This window comes from Lissotriton vulgaris, chromosome 1_1 (assembly GCF_964263255.1).
Source record: "Lissotriton vulgaris chromosome 1_1, aLisVul1.2, whole genome shotgun sequence".
Lineage (NCBI taxonomy): Eukaryota > Metazoa > Chordata > Amphibia > Caudata > Salamandridae > Lissotriton > Lissotriton vulgaris.
In genome coordinates, this window is record NC_141685.1 from 1,176,414,405 (window position 1) to 1,176,437,202 (window position 22,798).

The following is a 22,798-nucleotide window of genomic DNA, read 5'->3' on the forward strand; positions in this document are numbered from 1 at the left end:
GAGCCCGACAAGACCCAGACTCCCAGACATCTCAGAGCCCGATCCACAGTCCCTGAAAAGAAGAGACCCAAGGAGGCACGAGAGACGTGGGACCGGCCAACTTGAAAGACTCACGAGAAGCTGACTGCGCAGCACCCGAGGCACCCTCAAGCTGTGCTTTGGGGTATGAGAAGCCCCACCACCGAGCAGCATCTGCACCGAAGATCAGCCCCCCAGCATCTCCACGATCTGCGTGGGGCCCTTTTGCATTTTGCCACTCGACGCGCCATCCCGGTTACTGGCCTGTTGGCTAGTGGCCATCTTGGCGACGAAATCCGAAATATACACCGCTGGTCTGGTTGCTCCAGACTGGCCCTTGCTTCTGTAAAAAGGAGCACCCGCTCTGACCTTGCTGGTCCGAGTGAGAAGCTTGCATCGTTTCCTGCGTGGCTTGCATTAGCCAAGGCCTGTTTGCTCCGATCAAGAAGCCGACACCGCCATCAGCTAGAGCCTTCGTGGGACAGCTCGTGACCGACGCCTGGACGTCCTCGACCTCTTCGTGTCCACGTGACTGCAGAGACAATCTTCACCTCTTCGCCTGTTTGCACCCGACATCGCCTGGTTCCACGGTAGTCACTGGCTAGTGATTTTGAACATTGTCCCCTCTTCACCTCTTCAGATCCACCCTTGGATCCACCGGAACTCTCCTCGACGACCCGCCTGCAGCATCTTCATCTACAGGCTCCATAGACCAGCGCGACGAAACCCGACACATTTTGAGACATATGCACGCTCTTCCTGTGAGGGAGGTAAACCTGGCACTCCCGTGCTCCTGTGTAGTAATACACCTCTAGTGTCTATGTTCCAAATTGCTAGGTTCTATGTCATCCGGAAGGTTCCCTTTTCAGTAACTTTGTAACTTTTACGCACCATTGACATTGCATTGGTGTATGCGTGTGCTTTAAGCGCTGCACCAGAGTCCCGCGGGCATTTCCCGACTTCTTCACTGTTAGTCCCGAACAGCTCCAGCGATTCCTCAGGCGCTAGGCCTACTTCCTTTTCGATTGGTGGTACTTATACCACTATTTTAGTATATGGTTTAGGTGGCCCCTAGGGCTCATCCATATTGTGCAACTTTTGTATATTTAAACTGTGTTTTGTTTTAACGCATTTGCTTCTGTGCTCATAAAGAGTATAGGGGATATTTGTAGTAAATAAATATATATATTTTTTCAATATATATCTGTGTGGTGTCCTTTCATTTGGTATTCAAGGGGATTGTGTATGGTAAAACAGCTTGCTTCACATGCCTTTACAGAGTTTAGCCTAAGACTGCTTTGTCCACGCTACCTCTAGGATAGCTGGTCTATAAGGTTGACTTACAACCAATCATCATAAGGGTTGCTTGGCATGGTACAAGGTGATCACTAGAACTAGTGAGCATCATATACCAGGCCAACTTCTCACAAGCACGATTCCAGACTCCTGGCGAGGAAGCATCCTACACCCAATATACAAATTGGGTGCACGCTCCAATCCGTCCAATTACAGATTGATAGCACTCATTGATTTTGTGCCGAAAATGTATGCATTAAATCTGTTGGCAGACTTGGAGGACTGGGTCAGCCGAACAAACCTCATACCAAATACATAAACAGGATTCCGGGCAGGGATGGGTACCCTCACGGACCTATCTGCGGTCATTCTTTTAGCCAGTCAAGCCTGCGCAAAATCAAGCACTCTGTACACGTGCTTTGTAGACCTCAAAGAAGCATTCAATAAAGTACTGAGAGCTAAGCTATGTGCTAGAATGAAAAGCTGGGTTGCCTCAACCAAACTCCTGGAGGCAATTATCAATCTCTACTCACAAACATGAGTTCAAATAAGGTAAGGAGACGGGCAAAGTATAACAAACAAAATTTCAACAAGCAATGGTCTAAAACAGGGGTGCGTGCTGGCCCCCTGTTTATTTAACATCTATACAGCTGACCTAGTGAAGAATCTCCGCACAATACAAGCTGACCCCCAAAACTGGGTAAAACACCAATAACTAGTCTCCAATATGCGGACGATCTTAGCCTCCTATCTCAAACACCCATAGGCCGGCAGCGACTGATTTTCCAACTAGGCGCATACACCAACTCTGCTCAACAAAGGTCATGTGCTCTTCCAAATGTCATAAAAAAAGAAATAAATCGAATTAATCTGGAAGTCAAATGAGAAACCATTGTCCCAGGTGGATTCGTATAAATATCTGGGGTTCCAATTAGATTGCAACCTCAATTTTAAGCAACACCTGGATCAAGGAAAAACGAAAGCCAAACAACTGATTTTTGCATTCAAAATTCTACAGATAAAGCTCAAAGGCTTTTCAACAAGTCATCTGCTTAAGGCAATCGCAGCAAATCTTTTGCCATCCATATCATACGGTCTGGAAATGTTGAACGCAAAGGACTCAATAGTCCTAAACACAGCTCAATCTAGCCTCTTCAAGACCTTGTTTTTAATTCAACAACACATCTCACTGCAACAAATACGATTAGAATTCGGCCTAAAAAATCAGATACCAGCAAGACAAGGAGCCTTGGCTAAATATTATTGGAGGATGAGGGCAGCAGAAGACAACACCTTAGCCCATTAATGTTGGCAGGTGATTGAAAATCAATCCAGGCTAAGCAGATATATATTTTCAGTTCTCAAAGAATCTTTTTTTGCACGACAGAAATGGCCAGGCTTCCAATTACTACCTACTCAGGATTTAAAAACATAGTGAATAAAGCAACCAAATGGATCTCACTGTCACTGGGCAAAACAGCCTTTGCAAAAAATACAACATGCATGTGCTGTGATACAATCTTACAAAATGCTGAAACCCGAACCGTACTTGTCCAAACACTATTCACACCAAAAAAGCGAAATCTGACGCTATTGAGGCTGGGGTCATTCCCTACGAAAGATCTCACCCCATAATGGAAACAGACGTGGATGACAAAGGAATGCCGCCTCTGCGGACAAGGTGATCAATATTACATCTTCTATGTATCTATACTTCCCTACTAGATATCCGGCGACTGTCCTTAGGGAAATATTAAGGAGAGAACAAAGAACTTACAGAGCATCAGTTATAAAATGCCATGGAGGCTCATCTGTCCAACTGTCCTGCAGAGCCATAAAACTTTGGAACATTGCGGCAAAAAATTAGAAAAAAAAGAGAATATTTTTAAACTGAATTGCTTTGTACACTTTTCTATTGCTTTGCTCACATTTTTTATACATTTCCTATTTAATCAGTTGACCATTCCTTCAGGATTTGAATTTTGTCGTGATTTTATTTCTTTGTTTTTAACCAAATGATTGCTTGACGCTCCTCAATGGTCTGCTTTGGAGTTGCAATTTTTCTTTCGGGTGCACTAAGATACATGAAGAGGCTGTTTAAGGACAGAGAGCCCCTATTTGTTTCTGTGTTGAGATAAATGAAACATATATTATTAATTGTGGGATGTTTTATGGACAGTTTCTGATGTCATCCTTTTTGTCCCTGCACTACCATATCTGCACTTTACATGCCCTATTTTATAACTTTGAATCTGTGTTTTGTACTATATCCCTAATGGTATGTTTAACTCCTTTTTATCAAAGGTTTTACACGGTTTCACCTGTACCATACAGGCAATGTACCTATATTACTGGTCTGTTTTAAATAGCCATGTGCTGAACTTAATGTTTAGCGCAAATGTTTATTGAATGCTCTTTTATGGTCTCTGATGGTCGAATAAATACTTATTGACTGATTGGCTGACTGACTGACATCCCCTTCTCTGTTGCCTCGCAGTTACCCCGACCAGCCCGTGTTGCTTTAGCGTTCGTGCCCCATCCTTCTCTGTGCTGGTTCGCTATTCTCCACACTGCTTCGTATTGCTTCTGCTCCCCTCGCCCATCATTAAAACGTCTTGGTACATTTAATTTTTAGTTACTACTCTAACTGGGAGTGGTAACTACAAAGGAAAAAGAAAGCATTAGTGTCATTTTATCGGCAAGTGCATATGTGGTAATACTAATGAAGTGTCCGGCCGTGTGAAAGGCTCCACCTCAGCCACGCTATACAGAATCACAGATGCTGGCCAGCATGGCTAAAACTACTGACAAAGCAAATAGGTCACAAAGGAGAGACCCAGGGGCGGATTGGCAATGCGGGCATTCGGGCATAGGCCGAAGGGCCAGTGTCTCCGTGCCCTCTGTGGGCCGTTTTTTTTTCTCCCCTTTCCCAGCCGCACAGTGAAGCTGCTTTCATTGGTCTTTCTCTGTCTCTGTGCTCCCTGTGGACTAGGAAAGGGGAGGAAAAAAAACGGCCCACAGAGGGCACGGAGACAGAGAGAGATAAATTAATGCAACACTTCACCGTGCAGCCGCAGTCACCCCCTGCCCTGCAAAGAAATCACGCTGAGGGTGGCTGGGGAGGGGGTGATTGTTTGAAAAAATCCGCCTCCCGGGCCAGGTGTTGCGCAGGCCTTTGAGCCATTTTCATCTCCCCCCCCCCCCCCCCCCCCCCCCCCCGGGGCCCACGCAGCACATAGAGTGTTAGTTTTAACACCTCACCCACAGCCCTTCACATTCAGGGCATAGTAGGTGATCTTTGCAACTTGCACCATCTTCACCTCAGCCTCCCCCTGGCTACCATCAATGACCAAGCAGTTGTGTTTTGTGCTCCCCTGCCAGGACATTGCCCTGAGGCCTGGAGGGCTGGGGAGGGCTGAATAATTTACTAATTGCAGGGGCCTTACTGCTATTCATGTGCTCCTGAGCTGAAGGTGTGGTGAGGGCTGAGTAGGTTAGTAATAGCAGGGGCTTCCTGCTTATTAGGTGCTCCTTCCTTGAAGGGCTCGAATAATTTTGTGACAGAAAGGGGCCTTGATGTTTTTTTAGTAGCTTAGCATTGCGCCATTGTCACATTGGCCCTGTGTCCTGTGCAAGAACAGTATCCTCTCACTTTCATTCCTTGTCTGTGCCAAACAACTTAAGGATTTTGGGGGCCCTGGCCCAAACATATTTTTGGGCCCCTGTTCGAACAGATTCAAATTTCTAATCAGATTTCTGCTCTTTGGTGCCCTCTTTCAGCTGGTCACTGGACAGTGCACTACCATACTTGTCAAAATTCTTAATGTATTTACATCTAATATTCAAGGACATGGACGTGTGTAACCAAATGGTGTTTCATGAAAGGGCACGCCCCTTGAATGTGGGCCACGCCCCTTGAATGTGGTCCACTTTTTTCGTCAGTGCCCGGGCCAAATTGTGATCCCAATCCGACCCTGGAGAGACCTATCGACTTTGCCCATGCTTGTTCCAAAGAAACGAGGATGATCAATCCTGCTAATTCCCCCTGATCTTAGAAAAGAATTCAAGACATTTAAAACCCAGGGAAGATTCCATGCTGAAAAGTAATAAATATATTAAAATGTAGAAGTCTTTTGCGTTATGTGACGGGCCTTACTGAACAACATACGAAACCGATGGCAGCAGCATTTCATTTATTTAACATATTGGCACATAGAAAACTGCAACACATTCAACGTACCCGACAATGAATGAACGTGCTGCGCAGTACATGAAGCACAGACGCAGGAAGAGTTAGGATGTTGTCGAGGGCTACCGCCTCATCCAAACTGCAGACATGATGCACACAAGTTGTTAGGGCTTCGAGCCCTTGACCCAGGGTCTGGGGAAAAGAGAAAAACATACAAAAATATTACATTACTCATAACAGCATACAATACGATTCACACAATGGGCTAAAATATGGTACCAATTTTAACTTACACTGGTTTTGATCAAAGTTAAACATGAATTGACAAAAACTTATTTTTGAAAATAATTGTATTCATATTTAACGTGCGATACAGCTTCAGAATCTGATAGCGCTGTTGATGAACCTGCAAAAAAGATTTTATACCTCTATACACGATGAGCTTCTAACCAAGTGCCTCAAACAAGAATTAACATAGCCAATATGCAGCCGCACGAATGCTGGCTGGGATCCCCAAGTTCGCACCAGTTACAAACATCATTAGGGATCTCCATTGGCTCCCGATACGCAGCCGTATCAAATTCAAATCGCTGTGTATTGTTTACAAGTCACTCAATAATCAAGGTCCCCACTTTCTCAAACAGAATCTTCTCCATCATGTCCCAACCCGATCTCTTCGTTCCTCTATTCAGAACCTCTTGGCTGTGCCTCGCACTAGAACAGTCACTTGGGGCGACAGGCGTTTCCTGGTTGCCGCCCCTAGACTCTGGAACACCCTTCCTGCACATATCCGAGCAAGTCCCTCCCTGTTCACATTCCGCAAACAGCTAAAGACATTGTGATTTGACCAATAGCCTTGTATATCTTCTTTACCCCAGTTGCTGATCCATCCCTTAATTAGCGCTGAGACGCCCACGGGTATTCGCCGCGCTCTACAAATGTCAATAAATAAATAAATAGATCTTGCTATGGTTTGTAGTGAAAGGTTTTCAAGTGTTTTGTAACAGTGTTTACTGAGAGATTCATAAAAGATGTTCCAGAAACGAGCTAGCACTCATTAGAAACACGAGAATTATTTGGTGTTGTGTTCGCTGATGTCGTGAAACTGCCATTTTGGTGGAGAGGACAGGACAGGGCAGTCACATGTATCAACTACATGAGATATGTAGGAGAGTAGGGTCTGCTATCCTATGGTCACCCCAAATTTTTGCTTTTTGCTTCACTGGTTTATGACAATGTGGCTGTGGGCCTGCTAATCAGACCCACAGCCTGCTGTTCGCTCTCTAAATTAATGCCAATGCACTCTAGGTGCATTACGAATTGGAACTGGTTCACCTTATAGGCCCCTGTAACAGTGTACTCCAGGTACCCAGGGCATAGGTGTATCCAAGGCCTACCAGGGGCTGCAGCATGTATTGTGCCAACCCTGGCCTGGCCTCCATATTTGACACAACTGGCTGATCAATCAGCTGGGGTAAGTTGGTGTAATCACCTCTTACTTAGATATAGTATACCTATATCTAACCTAACTGGACACATGTTAACCTATAAGCCACTCCTATGGAAGGCCTTGACAATCCTGGAGGCAGAGTGCTTGGTTTCATGTGAGATGGTGCCCTGGCACGAGCTGGGGCCCGTCTGCAGCTGTCGGGAACAACTCCCTTAGCTGTTCCGGGATATTGACATACCATATACTCTTAAGTGCATTATAATCCTCGCGGTTACTTGCTAACTTTGGTTTGGCTTTATCAAAACATGTCGAGTAAGGTGTCATACGAATTGGGATACTACACCCTCGCCAATTCTGGCGACGGGGGTAGCATTCCACCCTTCTAGAGGGACACGACATGTACATAACCTGAACCCCGGTTAAAGTTAAACTCGAGCCTTAGCATCACAAAATGGATGCTGCCACCACAGACACAAGTCTGACCTCCTGCTGCTGGGAGTCCTTCCAGCGAGGGAGGCTTGGAGAAAGGGTTTCCTGCCTTGGGAGGTGCGAGCACCACCTGTAGGAAGGTGGCTACCCGACTGTGGTTACCCCAGATTTTTTGCCTTGTGTTTAGCTGGTTTTCAACTTAGTTGGCCTGGTTCCCTGCTAATCAGGGCCCACGGCTATCTGCTCTCTCTGTAAAATGGATTCCATGTACCCTAGGTGCATAACTAGATTTGCTTGGGTCACCTTATCAGCCCCTGTACAGAGCCCTATAGGTGCCCAGGGCATAGGTGCATCACTCAGCTGGGGCAAGGTGGTGTAATCACCCCTTGCTTAGATATAGTATACCTATATCTAAACCTAACTGGACACATATAAACCTATAAGCCACTCCTATGGCAGGCCTTAACAATCCTGGAGGCAGAGTGCGTGGTTGTCACGGGGCGGGACGGCCCAGTATGAACAGTACTGATGAAATGTATTGGTGGTCAGATGTCTCCCCCCTTACACCCCTTTCTGTCTCCGCAACACAGCCTGCCCCTTCATGGCCGGAGAACTGGACTCGGATGGACAATGACGCGGACTGGGGAAATACAGCGGAGAAGGTAGACGGTCCCTTTAATGCTGGCGTTGAGGAGTACGAGAACCCTCCCCCTTGGTGTGTCACGGAGCCAAAAAGAGGCAAGACCAGGAAGTCAGTGGACGGCGATTCCCGAGGAGGAGAAGGCGCGAGACTTCTACTTGCTGCATCGGAGACGGAGTGTTGCCGAGAGGAGACCCTGACGAGCCCAGCTGTGGACTACAAGCCAGGAGGCCAACGGACAGGCGACTCGCCCCGCCACGTTCCCTCGGGAGGAGCGTGGCTCACAAAGGTACGGGGCAAAGTGGCGGTCTGAGTTACACGTAGTGGTCAACCGAATGTGTGAAGAGGTCACTGTATATAGTGTATAGTCTCCACTACCCCCCTACCTTCACGAGCACAGTCAGGCACGGAAGCGAACGTGTGGCGTGACTCATTTCAGCACTTGGTGTCCTTCACGTACCCGGCCCCTAAAAACAGTGTCTGTATCGTGCCCCAGACTGATTCCTCCTTTTTCTGTTCCCTTTCTTCCTACCAACCGGGAGCTCACCACCGCCCAGAGCAACACCTGAAGAAGCAGACGACTGACGGGTCTCCATACCCGGCGTGGTAGAAGCACCCTGGAACCTGTATTTCCTAGAGGGGTCAAGACGGAACCGGACGAGTTTGCCCGGTTAAGACATTCCAACAGACGTCGCAGAGCATATCTAAAAATAAAGCCATCTTTAAAATCCTTATTTCAAGCCTCCGACTCGCTTCCTGTTCCCTCCACCACGTCCGAACCCGTACAGTGGTTTAATGTGAGATGGGACTAGCATGAGCTGAGCCGGTCTGCAGCTGTCAGGATCAATTCCCTTAGCTGTTCCGGGATAATGCCAAACCATATACTATTAAGTACATTATAATCCTTGCGGTTATATGTTAACTTTGGTTTGGCTTTATCAAAACATGTCGTGTAAGGTGTCATACGATTTGGAATACTATCCCCTCAACAGTCCTGTCGACGGGGATAGCATTCCACCCCTCTAGAGGGTGAAGACATATTACTTTACTAAAACGCGGTTCATTTTTAAAAGAGCCTCAGATCCACAAAAGGGATGCTTCTGCCACAGACACAAGTCTGACCTCCTGCTGCTGACCGAAACTCAGCAGAGGAGGCCTGGACAAAGGCTTTCCTGTCGCAGGGAGGTGTCACACCACCCCAGACAGGAGATAGTGGATTGTAGCAGGGAGGTTTGAAAGAAACCAGACACTGCCTGGGGAGCACAAGACTGCCCCTTGCATAATCAGGCCAAACCGGTTCTGGGGCACACCAGCCCCAGTCCCAGCGCGGCCTGGATCAAAGGGAAAGGGGTGTATCCACCCCCTTCCTGGGTCCCACCCATAGGAGGGGACCTAGCAGGTAATCCAGTCCCCTAGATTGGTATAAGAATGGGAGCAGTGCCAACGCACTCAGATTATCCTGATGAAACAAACGAAACTCTGGACCCTTCGACATCCTACTCGACGTAGAAGACTGAAGAATCACCCTTGTGGTCAAGGAGTGACCACCCTGTGGAAACAGGCACCATCCAGCACCTCGACCCTTGCTTTGTTGCAGTTCCCGCCGGAACTCGAGCGACAGAGATCGACGAGATCAAGCTTGCCTGCCTTCTTACAGCCCGATCCACAGTCCCTGCAGAGCTGAGACCCATGGAGGCGACCGGAAGTGTGGGGCACGCCATCTTGAAAAGACCACGAGACGCTGACCGTGCAGCCCACGAGTGACCCTCGAAGCTGTACACCGGGGTTTGAGAAGCCCCAACCCTGAGCCACTCTTGCACCGAAGCTCACCCCTCTACACTCGACGAGTGCTGCGTGGGGCCCTTCTGCTTTCTTTGGCTCGACGCGTTGGCCCGGTCACTTGCCAGCTGGCTTGTGGCCCTTGTGCCGGCGAAAACCTAAATACGACCTGTAATTCTGGTTGCTCCAGACTTGCACCCGCTCCTCTGAAAAGGAGCACCCGCTCTGACCCTCCTGGTCCGAGTGAGAAGCAATCTTCCAGTCCTGCGTGGATTGCTCCTGCCAAGTGTTGTTTGCTCCGATCTTGAAGCCGACAGCACCGACGGTGAGAGCCTGCGTGTGACAGATCGTGACCCGCTCCTGGACATCGCAGATGCCCCAGACCCCACGTGGCAGCTCAGAGAAGCTCCTTGACAACCACCTGATTGCGCCCGACATTGCCTAGTTCCGTCCTGGTTCCACCCTGGTCACTGCTGAGTGACCCAGACTCTGTCCCCTCTGCTTTCAGGTACTTTACGACTCTGATCCACTCTTGGATCACACCGGACACTTCTCCTTCACATCGCCTGCAGCATCTTCAGCTTCAAGCACCAACAACCTGCGTGACAAATCCGACACCACTTCGACCCTATGCACCCGCTTCCTGTGGGTGAGGTAACGCAGCAACGCCGGTGTTCCCACACTGGTACACACCTCTAGGGTCTGTGTCTAAAGTTTTGTCCTTCTAGGTTCAGCAGAAGTATCCTTAAACTCTATTTGTGTAACTTTTACGCACCATTGACTTTGCATTGGTGCATGCGTGTGCTTTAAGCGCTGCACCCGAATCCCGCGGGCTTTTCCCGACTTCAGCATTGCTTGTCCCGACTGCTCCCAGCGATTCCCTAGGCCCGAGGCCTAACCACTGTTCGATTGGTATCTCTTATACCACTTTCTTAACATATGGTTTGAGTGGCCACCCGCCCTCATCCATAATTGTGCAACTTTCATATGTTATACTGTGCTTTTGATTTAACGCTTGTGCCCCTTTGCTCATACAGAGTACTGGGGATTATTTTGAGTAATAAATACATATATTTTTATAATATATACTTGTGTGGTGTCCTTTCATTTGATATTACAGGATTGTGATTGGTAAAACAGCTCGCTTAACACGACCTCTTGAGTTTAGCCTTCCAGGCTGCTTAGTCCATGCTACCCCTAGGATAGCTTGTCTATAAGGTTGACTTACAACCAGACACCATAAGGGATTGTTTGAGCTGATACAAGGTGGTTCCAGAATTGGAAACATCATATATATCAGGCCAACTTCTCACACCACCCCATACAGGATTTTGTGTATTGGGTAGGACAGGGCTGAATAGAATGAGACATGCCTGGGGCACACAAGGTGTCCCCGTGCATAAGCCAGTCCAAACCGGTGCTGGGGCTTTCCAGCCCCAGTCCTGGCGCAGAGCTGGACAAAGGAAAGGGGGTGTAACCGCCCCCCTTCCAGGTCCTACCCAGAGGAGGGACCTAGCAGGTGATCCGGCCCCAGGATTTGGAATAAGAGTAGGAGCTGTGTCCCAAGACTTCAGATCATCCTGAACTCGACTTGAAACTAAGAAGAAAACTGGACTTCGACATTCTGCTGCACAGAAGACTGAAGAGCATCTCCCTTGTGGCCAAGGAGTGACCACCCTGTGAATACAGGCACCATCCAGCAACTCGACGTCTGATGACATCACTGATGACAACATCCAGTGACTGTATGTTTCTGTAAAGTTAAAATATGTCTTACATATTGAAGAATGAGTGGATGTATAAGTGTCTGGATGAAGGATTTAGTAGGTGTATGACTGACTGTATGAGTGAGTGATTAAATGTGGCTCACTGAGTGCATGGGTTAGTGACTAAACTGTCTTAATTTGTGCATCATTGTGTCTGTTGTTTTGTAAACTGTTGCATTTGTTGATCAGTAGCTATATGAGTAACTATTTGGGTTATTGATTGGTTGCCCAAGTATTTGTATGGGAGACTGAGTGTGTGTGTGGGTGGCTGGGAGGTGTATGACTGTGTATAGATGTGTGAGCAGTTGATTCACTAGATGTATGGTTTCAAAAGTGCATGTGGAAACAGCTGTATGGGCGGTAGACTGTGTGCATGAGTGTATTGGTGAGTGAATGGATATCTCAGTGCTACATGTCAAAGTAAGTACATATGTAAAACACAGTACATGTGAGAGTTGACATATATAAATAACTGTGCATAAGAGCCAGTGAATGTGTGAGTGGCTGTATGGATCATTGTGAACTTGTATCAGGGATTGTATAAGAGAGTAAATATGTGTTAGTATATGTTTGAATAAGTAAAGTTTGTATAACTGTATAGTTGAGGAAATGGAGGTGTGATTGATTCTTTGCATGACTGACTAGGTGTGTGAGTAACTCCATGGATGAGTGACAGTCTGTGACTGTCTGTTTACACTGATTGTATCTAAGGTTATATTAGAGTCTGAAGAGGTTCATGGTATTATCACATGAATGATATCATCAGTGATGTGATCAGTAATGTCAAATGAGATGTTATCAGTGATGTCATCAGTGATGTCATCAGTGATGTCATCAGTGATGTCATCAGTGATGTCACTAACCATGTCATGAATGATGTAATATGTGACATCATCAGCAGTGGATTGCGGGTGCGCGATATATAGTTAGCGCATCTAACTATATATGGAATTTCAATGGTTTTATGCGAGTAAAATAAGGTTTTGTAAATGCAAAATTCTAACTATATATGGTCTATAACCTATGGTTTTTTCAGTGAATTTTCAAGGTTTTGTAAATGCAAATTCCTAACTATATATGGACTATAACCTATGTTTTTTTCTGTGAATTTCAATGGTTTTTTAATAGCAAATATCAAAAGCTGTCAAATGTCAAGTACGTGATAGGTAAAAACGTTTTCGTGTTTATGCACGCTGATGTGCTTTGAACGCTGCCCCCCCCCCCCTCCCCTCTTTTCTCTTAGTAGTACTCTCTCTTTGCAGATAGTGAAGGGTTGTTAACGCAGACCTTTACCCCCGTTGTAATCCGTCGTACCTGCTTGTCTCTCCATTTGATTGATTGTTATCCAAGCATTTACTGTTTTAGAATTGGTTCTCTTTGGATCATTCTCTATTTACAAACAAGCACAAAGTCGCAATACTCTGTTTAGTCTTTGCAGATAGTTAAAAATCGTGTAAAAAAATAAAAGTAATCGAGCAAAATCAGTAGACCACTAATTGGATCTCTTTTTGACCTCGCTAAAATACAAACATTAGGAACAACCCTTCATGAGAAATACGAAAATAGTGAGATGAACTGAGCTCCACACCATGATGGCTGCAAGACAGCTCGACTCCGCCACCCACCCCGCCCAAAATAACAACAAACCCTATGCAAATATTATAAATAGATACAACACACCAGCAAAGTAACAGGGTAAAACATTTTATTAAATAACTATTTATATAACTATTTTATACTTTTTGTTGCCCGATCCGGCTAGCTCAATCGATCGAGCATGAAACTCATGCACTGATAGCAAGCGTTGCTGCTGATGCTATGCAGACAAAAACTGGTTTTCAGTTTGTACATTCTTTAAGATTTTTCCATCCAAGGCTGGTTGAGAGTTTGTAGAACGATGGCTTCAGATTTTCTACATACGGTGTGGTGGCGCGGACTGGGAGGGGGCGTTTGGATCCTGCCCCTTCCCCCAAATAAGATTTTCATACGTGAGTGTTCGTTCATGCTTTTGGTCCCTGAGTAGCTTCGATGTCACTGCCTTACACAAATGGCATAAATCCTGGATGTTGAGTGCCATACTTCAGAGTTCTAAGCAGCGCTTGTAACACTGTCTAAACCTTATTTGCACATGCTGCAGCTTCACTATTCAAAGTAAGTGGGGTCCGTTAGTGGACCTGACTGCATTATAAAACAATGTGATACGGTGCCTCCCTAAACCGCTTGACGGAGGCCCCCGAGGGGCGGTGAGATGGCGCGGACTGGGAGGGGGCGCTTGGCTCCTGCCCCCTCCCCAAGTCGTGTTGCCCTGGTGTGGCCTGAGATCGCCCCCGACATAGGCGGCCGGCTCCCGGGGTCCGGCGGATTTTTTTGCCTTTTGATGACTCTTCCATTCTGGACCTTGTCCCACAATCCGTTTAACCTGAAGACACGCTGTAGTGGGGCGCCCCTTTACCGTTTTAGTTGCCATTTCTCCCGCTTTTGCTACTCTGTGCCTCTTCCGTCATTCAGCTGTTTACCGCCCGCTCTTGCGACTACAGCGTCTCGCTCACCATGTAGTTGAGTTGCTCCCGCTCTTGCGATTTAACAGAACTTTTTGGACTGCTGAAAGCGGTTGTATTCCGACCGCTGGTTGGTGGAGACATTTTGACTATATTCTGGACCTGCGTTGTCGCGTAATGCGTCATATGACGCGCCGCGTTAGCGCACCCGGAAGTGCTCCGGTGCGCAAGGCGCAGCTTCCCGGAAACGATCCAGAGCGTGCCGCGCAGCGCGTAACGTAAGCATAACAGGTCATGTGACTTGTTAATAAAACTTTTCATTGGTTCATTTTACTTTTGTTTTCCTAATGATGTAAGACTAGGTCTTGTGACCTAAGAATAACACTTTTCATTGGATTAAAACTTTTTTTTTCCAAGACGATGAAAGCCCCACCTTGTTTCTGGATGTTTCAGACTGAAGCTGGCGTCACCATGAGAGCACCACCATCTCGTAGCTCCGTCGTGGCCATTCCGCAAGCAATCATGGCAGCCGCTCCCCACCGGAAGCCTGCGGGAGTCGAGGTCCCCCAAGACTTTTGTAGAATCTTCAAGGCTGAGGGGACGCTTTCGAGAATGGGACCCAAGCCCTTGCAGACAAGCGTCCGAGTTCCAAGGTGTCCCAGGGCCATTTTACTGGACCAGGCCCAAATCCGAAGAGCCGGCCGCCATTTTAAGAGTCCTGTGGCAGCCGCCTATCGCTGCACCGCAAGAGTGGGAGCAACTCAACTACATGGTGAGCGAGACGCTGTAGCCGTAAGAGCGGGCGGTAAACAGCTGAATGGCGGAAAAGGCACAGAGTAGCAAAAGCGGGCGGAATGGCAACTGAAACGATAAAGGGGCGCCCCACTACAGCAGACGAGCCTCCGCCATGTGCTTCAAAACTGCATACGTATCTCGTGATATCAAGGTTGGGCAACCAGTACACAACAAGCAGTTACGAGTCCCATTTACACCGGAGCCATTTTGGGCGCGGCCGGGCAGGTCCAGGATCTAGTCAAACATAACAAATGAGGCTGACGTCTCTGAAGCAGTTGACGCACAGCAGGACATAGCAAATAAACATGAAGTCTCTAAAGCTGTTAACTCACTGCAGGACAAAACAAGTGAACCTGAAACCTCTGGAATAATTGTCGCTCAAAAGAACAACACACAAAACTCTGTAGAGCCTGAAGAAAGAAAAACAGAAGGGCACTGTAGTTTCAGACACACTTAACACTAATGACTAAACAAAGATATCGTCTGTTTATGAAGCAGTTATCATGTTCACAGAATTGACAAAGAAGTGTGCAGACACCAATGCTATTAAAAAACACAAGGAAATCCCTAACGCATCAGCATTCTCGGAAGAGGTTGACACAGATAACATCTTAAGGAACCAAGAAAGACAAAATAAGGATGAGGAAGTTATCACTTTAGTTTTTTCATCAGCTAGCGACAGCAAGAAACACATTGTAATGGAGATTAGAGAGGCTACGGATGGATAAATAAATTATCAAAAGAAATGGCGACTCCCCCCTTTAGCAGATTAGCTAAATCTTTGCGTAATTTGGACATTAAAGTTATATTATTGTTGTTGTTGTTGTTATCGTTATAGTTCTGGTTAATTTCCATTCAGAGTGTCCTACACAGCACCACTCTAGGTAAACACTACTTTATGTAAAACCTGCACTTAGTTGGTCACCATGGGGTTTAAAGAAGGGATGGTTCTTCACCTGGGTGCCGTCCACAACTCAGCACGTTGTGCTGCCTTGGGACTATTCGCCCAAAAGACAGCTTCGGACCATTGTTGTTTTTTTTTGTCAAAAAATGTTTAAATATATTTACAGTTTTTGTTGCGTTCGTTATATTTAAAAGTTAATAAAGTTTTATAATCCTACTTTTTTGGAGTACTATATATTATTAAAAAATCGGGTGAATGGGGCCTTGAATCGGGTTATTGTCATGTGTGGGCTTTGCAAGTGTACTGCTACAGGATCGGACATTTCAAACTCAAATGCACGTTCTTTTTCTTACCTTTCCGAAGCATGGAGCGCAATAGCAGGCAAAGAAAGGGTGATGCAAGTGTTGAACACTGCCTGGCCTGGCAAGTTGCTGGCAGTGCCCCCCCCCCGCCCGCTCCTGAAAGAGGGCACACACACACCGCCGCCCCGAGTACTTCACAGATCTTTAAAAGACCATGCGCTTGTTCATGAGGCTTAAATGGTTTATCACCCCTTCTAGAACCCCTGCATCGACCCTCTGACGTTTCCTGGAAGAATTAGCACGTAACACAATACCAAGCCCTGTCAGCTGAAACCCCAGAGGAATCGTGGGGCATATTATCAAGGGGGTTTATTTCCGCTTTTTTGGCTTTAAAAGCCAAGAAAGCGGAGATAAAATTATCTCCCTATTACCAAGCTGTCGCTAACACCAGTTAGTGACAGCTAAAAGGAGATAGCGACCATCTTGGGCCCCGCTTTGCATGTCAGTGATATCTATCACTAATGACATGCAAAGTGGGCGTGCCAAGATGTTAGCGACTGGAAACAGTCCCTAACATCGCTATCTCCTATTACCAAATTTTGGAGATATTCGCGCTAAGCGCGAATATCTCCAAAAGCTAACACCTGCCCTGAGCAGTTTTTAGCCATGTTATCCAAAGGGAGGTGGATAACATGGCTAAGAGCATTTGCTGGATAATGCATGAATATCGCTGACTTTTCAGCGATATTCATGCATTGCGGCCGTTTTTTATCGCATTTGCGATAAACCTTGCTAATAGCAAGGTTTATCTGTGATAAAAATCGCCGATGTGCGGCGATAATTTTTGTCTCTAAACAAGTTAGAGACAAAAATTATCGCTAGTTGTTGGTAATATGCCCCCGGGTTTTTGCTTGCAGGAATCGGGAGGCGGGAGACTAGCACTGAAATCAGTAGTCTCACGCCTGAATCGGGAGGGTTGGCATGTCTGGATTCTCTACAGCTGGGGCCATAAACTACATCCGCAGGGCTAGGTGATAGCCTGGGACCGGCCTGGCATCTAAAATGGCTGCCGTGCACGACAAAATTGTGGCATTGGAAAAAAGGCAAGATGGCGCAGACAATGTTTATCAATAAGGATTCATTTATAACAAAATATTTTATCGCACTGACAAATTGGTGGTCAACAGTTCCTGATTTCCATCGAATCGAACGTTAACAGACGTCACGCAGCAAAAAAAAAAAAAAAGCTCACGCACAACCGCTGGAAGACATGTATCAACATATATGAGCCTCCTCAGCCACCCTCAGAAAACATAAGGGATTAGGATACGTCTCCCGCACCCCCTTATACCTAGTCATTTAATTAAAACGAAGCACAAAATGGTCTCCCGCACCCCCTTATACCTAGTAATTTAATTAAAACGAAGCACAAAATGGCGAATTCCCGTTTCGCTACCAGTTTGCGGCCCAGTTCGCGGCCCAAGAAGCGCTTCTACCGTGAAAAATAATTTTTTTTTTATTTTCCCCACGGGCCCCTTTAATAACCCCAACAACATTCCTAGGGGGTCAAGAGGGGTATACCTTGCCCCCTTTCATTAAATTCCCCCTTCGTTTTTCACCTCTTCTTCTCTCTCGATCCTACCGAGAGATAAGATGGCGGCCGCTCCGGACTGTTTAGAATGTTGACAGACACCGGGGAGCCAATCAGCTTCGCATCGCAAAGTTCCGTTTCGCGAAAAGTAAGCGGACCGGAGCGCAGCCCGGAGCGCTGTTACAGATATATATCTTGTTTTGAACGTTAATTTCTCAAAATCCACTGGAGCACATATATTGAGACCTAGCAAAGGCACATCGGGCTAACAGTCCCTACAATTTTGCCAAGTTTCGTGCAAATCCATTCAGCCGTTCGAGCTAAAAGTGAGGCCAAAGGCCCTATGGAAATTAACATGGGAAAAACGCGTTTTGGGACCCCCCTTGACGAAACCCCCCCAAATTTTCGGGGGCTGCTCAGAAACAAAATGTGCCATTTTCCTGAAAATTTCAGCCGATTCCGTCCACAAACGCCAAAGTTATTAGTCATAGAATTTTCAAAAGTTCCATAGACAAATAATCCTAACTATATATACCTACTGGCGACACGCCAGTAGGAGATATATATATATATATATATATATATATATATATATATATATATATATATATATATATATATACTGTAAAAACCATAGGTTTCACACCAGTTATAGTTAGGAATTAGCATTTAAAAAACATATTAAATTCACTGAAAAAACCATAGGTTTCACACCAGTTATAGTTACCTGGAAATTTTACTGACATAAAACCATTGAAATTCCCACGTTATAGTTAGTTGGACTCACTATAACGTGCGCGTGCAATGCACTGCTGATGACGTCACATATTACATCACTCATGACATGGTCAGTGACATCACTCATGACATCACTGATGACACCATCCAGTGAATGTGTGTCTTTCTGAAAAATAAATATGTTGTATATATGTATATGTAAAGGTCGATGGAAGAATAAATGTTTAAATAAGTGTCTAAAAGGATGTTTTTAAAAAAAAATTTGATTGGTTAACTGGCTAATTAAGTGTATCTTAGTGAATACATATATTAGCGAGTAATGTTTAAATACTTAAATATATGTATCAGTGTTTCACTTTGTGTATAAGTGGCTGCATGGGTTGGTGAGTAGCTACATGTGTGTGTATATGGGTTATTAGATTTTTTTTATATCAGTATGAGTGTCTGTATGGTTTGGTAGGGGTATTACTTAGCACATAGATGCATCAATGACTGACTCACTGTTTGTATGTGTTTTGAAGACAGCATATGTGCAGGACTGTATGGGTGGATGAGTGTGTATATGTGTGTGTTAGTGAGTGAAAGCCTGCCTCTCTAGTGTCTTTATGAGTAACTACATATGTTTTAATCCAGTATATGTGAGTATTGATGTATATAAGTGAGTATATGTGAGAGTGAGAGATTGTAAGAGTTCCTGTTTAAATATGTATGTGTTTCTATAAATGATTGTTTAAGAGAGTAAGTATGTGTAAGTTTCCTTAGAAGTAAGGTGGTAGTGTGTGTATAGTTGTATATGCAAATAAATGGATGTTCAATAGTATATTTGCATGTGTTAGTATGTGTAAGTAACTTTTGGATGACTGTCGGTGTGTAACAGGATGTATAGGTGTATCACTACATATGATGAGTGAGTATATGTATGAGTGACTATATAGAACTGTTGGTGAATGAGTGGATGTGTATATAGATGCTGGAATTATAGATTTGGTTGTTGTAACTGGTATGGGTATCTGCATTGTTTTGAAAATTTTAGTTTGTATTTTTGAATATGTGTTTCAAGGGTTACATTACAGTGAAAGGAGGTCTGTCACTCTGTCACAAGGATGGTATCATCAGTGATGGCATGAGTGATGTCACTGACCATGTCTTGAGTGATGTAATATGTGACGTCATCAGCAGTGCATTGCACGCGCAAGTTATAGTGAGTCCAACTAACTATAACGTGGGAATTTCAATGGTTTTATGTCAGTAAAATTTCCAGGTAACTATAACTGGTGTGAAACCTATGGTTTTTTCAGTGAATTTAATAGGTTTTTTAAATGCTAATTCCTAACTATAACTGGTGTGAAACCTATGGTTTTTACAGTGAATTTAATAGATTTTTTAAATGCTAATTCCTAACTATAAGTCTCACTTTATAAGTACATTGGACTACATTGGGCTACATTTGGGCTACATTTGGGCTCTAATATATATAGCCCAATGTGGCCCAATATATATATTTTTTAAGTTAATTTTCGTAAAAACCACTTGAGCATATATCTTGAGACATAGCAAAGGCACATCGGGCTACCAGTCCCTTCAATTTTGCAATGTATTTTGTATATTTATTTATTATTATTTTTTTTGCATCGAAGCGCTCCCGGTGCGCGCAACGGAAAGCGTACTATTATGAAGCGCCCCGGGGCGCGCCCCGGGGAGCGTCCCGTAAGCGCCATTTTCGCGAACGAAAACATGATCGTGACGTGTCGCGTAGCCGTGTCCGCGTGATACGCACGGCATAAGCGCACCCGGAAGCACTCGAGCGAATACGATCGCGCAACGTAATCTTCCGACGCGCTTACGTGACGCGACCCGGGGCGTGCCCCGCGACGCGCCCCAGGGCACTTAGCGTAAGCGCGTCGGGTCATTTGACCTGAAAATAACACTTTTCATTGGTTCATAACAGTTTTGGTTTCATAATGATGAAACCACTGGTCATGTGACCTGAAAGTAACACTTTTCATTGGTTCAGGATATTTTTTTTTCCCAAATGATGAAAGCCCCCACCTTTTTTCCTTATTCTACCTTTTTGCTTTGAGAGAGGAAGACCTGTACTTATATCTGTCGAAAATGGCTACATTAGCTGCAGCTGCTGGATCTTCTGGACCACCACCACCACCACCACAAGGACCTCCACAACTTCACAGTGGTGGAGATCAAGAACAGGAGGAGGATGAGGACGAAGAGGAGAGTAGATTCGTCCGAGAGGACAACATAACCTACAAGCCAAAAGAGCACATCATATGGCAATTTTTTTCTATCCCGAGTGACAAAAAAAAAGTAAATGCACCTAAAGCAACCTGCTTAATCTGTCATCAGGAGCTGTCAAGGGGGAATCCCAACAAGAAATACTCCTTCGGCAACCACACAATGATTAGGCATATGCTTAGAAAGCATCCCAATAACTATTTTAGGGCAGAGGCCAGGGAACTGGCCAAAAACCCTGTCCAATCTTCTGCCAGCACCTCCCAAACTACTGTTTCCACCCCATCAGGACCAGAAGTTAGGGAGACATGCTCCATCATACAAATCAACTATTCAAATTTTAAAATGGTTTGTAAATTTTGTGGTCAAACAATTTGCTATGGTGAGCAATGCATCACACTTATTAATCGTGCTTGGGATAAGCACAAGTGCCAAAGGAAATATTAATTTGTTGCACTTTTTTTTCTCCTGTTGAGCCCTTTTGAAATGCCTATTTTTTGTTTCTCCCCTTAAAAAATACAAAAAAAAACTAAAATTGTTCAGAAAAACCAAAAAAAGAAAAAAATGTTTAAACCCCCCCCCAAAAAATATAAAACAACAAAAAGAATAAAAACAACAAAAAGAATAAAAAAAACAGTTCTTTTCAGAACTACCTCCCATTTATATAAAATGACTTAAATTTTTAAACTCTGCCATTCTCTTTTCTCCCCGGTGCGCTCCCCGGTGCGCGTACCGGGCGCTCCCCCCGCGCAAATCGAAAAAAAGAGAATTTTTTTTTTTGCCCCACGGGGCCCTTTTATAGCCCCCACATGAAACCTAGGGGGTCGAGGGGTCTACTCTACCCCCTAATGGTCTTTTCCCCCTTTGTTTTGGCCACCTCTTGTGTCTCGATCATACCGAGACACAAGATGGCGGCCGCTCCGGACCGTTTGGAATGTTTACAGACACCCGAGAGCCAATCAGCTTTCCGTGCGCAAGTCGCGTAGCGCGCCCGGAGCGCTCCCCGGAGCGCTCCCCGGGGCTCTGCCATAGATATATATATTTTTTTGAACCTAAGTTACTCAAAATCCACTGGAGCACATATCTTAAGACATAGCAAAGGCACATCGGGCTACCAGTCCCTACAATTTTGCCAAGATTGGTGGAAATCCATTCAGCCGTTCGGGCTAAAAGTGAGGTCGACCGCCCTATGGAAATTAACATAGGGAAAACGCGTTTTGGGACACCCCTTTTATCTCGGCCCCCGCTTGACGCATCCCCCCCCAAACTTTCAGGGAAGGACCGGAGCTCGAAGAGGCCATTTTGAGGAAATTTTCATGCAGATTCGTCAACCGGCGCCAAAGTTATTCCAAATAGAATTTTGAGATTTAACATCGAAAAAAATCCTAACTATAACTACCTACTGGCGACCGCCAGTTGGTAATATATATATATATATATATATATATATATATATATATATATATATATATATATATATATATATATCTCAACACTCCACCGGCGTATTCCTCCTTTCGATATCAGAAAGAACAACAAAGGAGCCGTGGCCTCAGTAAGTGGTGCAGTTTAATGCAGATGCAACGTCCTACGCGTTTTGGAGTAAGCCTACTCCTTTATCACGGGCAAACTTTGTGCATTTTAGTGTGAATAATAAAGTAAAGAACTATGTCACGTGATAAGAACAAACAAATCACTACGCTTTTGAACAATTTTCAAATGGTGTTTGTACTTGCATTAAAAGTGACTGGATTGTATGCACACTAATCATCAAGGCAATCAAAAAGCACAATTTAGAATTTGGTAACCCTCGCTAGGATTAAAGACGCGAATCACCTGGAAACACACTGTTCCGAGTAAAGCATTATGATTGTCACCAGTAACAAAATTCTATGTAAACATGCATTTAGAATAACACAGAAAATTAAATTGCATTAAAAAATAAGTAAAATAATTTTGTCATACATTGTGAAATGAGCAACTCTGATCAAGGAGGATTCGAACCCACGATCACAAAAGACTTATACACGGGGTATCCCAGCCCATTACGCTATGCGATTTGCCGCGGTTTGACGACTGAAATATAAACAGTCATCCTGTTAAATTTCTTGGCGGCAAGTCCAAGGGTAACAATACACCTTGCCCTGAAACAGTAC

General features: G+C 45.1%; 1 protein-coding gene across 2 annotated transcripts in view; it reads right to left on the reverse strand.

Annotated features, from left to right (window-relative positions):
* FIRRM (FIGNL1 interacting regulator of recombination and mitosis) overlaps positions 1-22,798 on the reverse strand; it is a 3,285,109-nt gene that overhangs the window by 2,668,505 nt on the left and 593,806 nt on the right. For both annotated transcript variants that reach the window (XM_086964357.1, XM_086964349.1), the window contains one exon: positions 5,555-5,695. In XM_086964357.1, the coding sequence (XP_086820483.1) occupies positions 5,555-5,695 (141 nt within the window). The remainder of the gene's footprint in view (positions 1-5,554; positions 5,696-22,798) is intronic.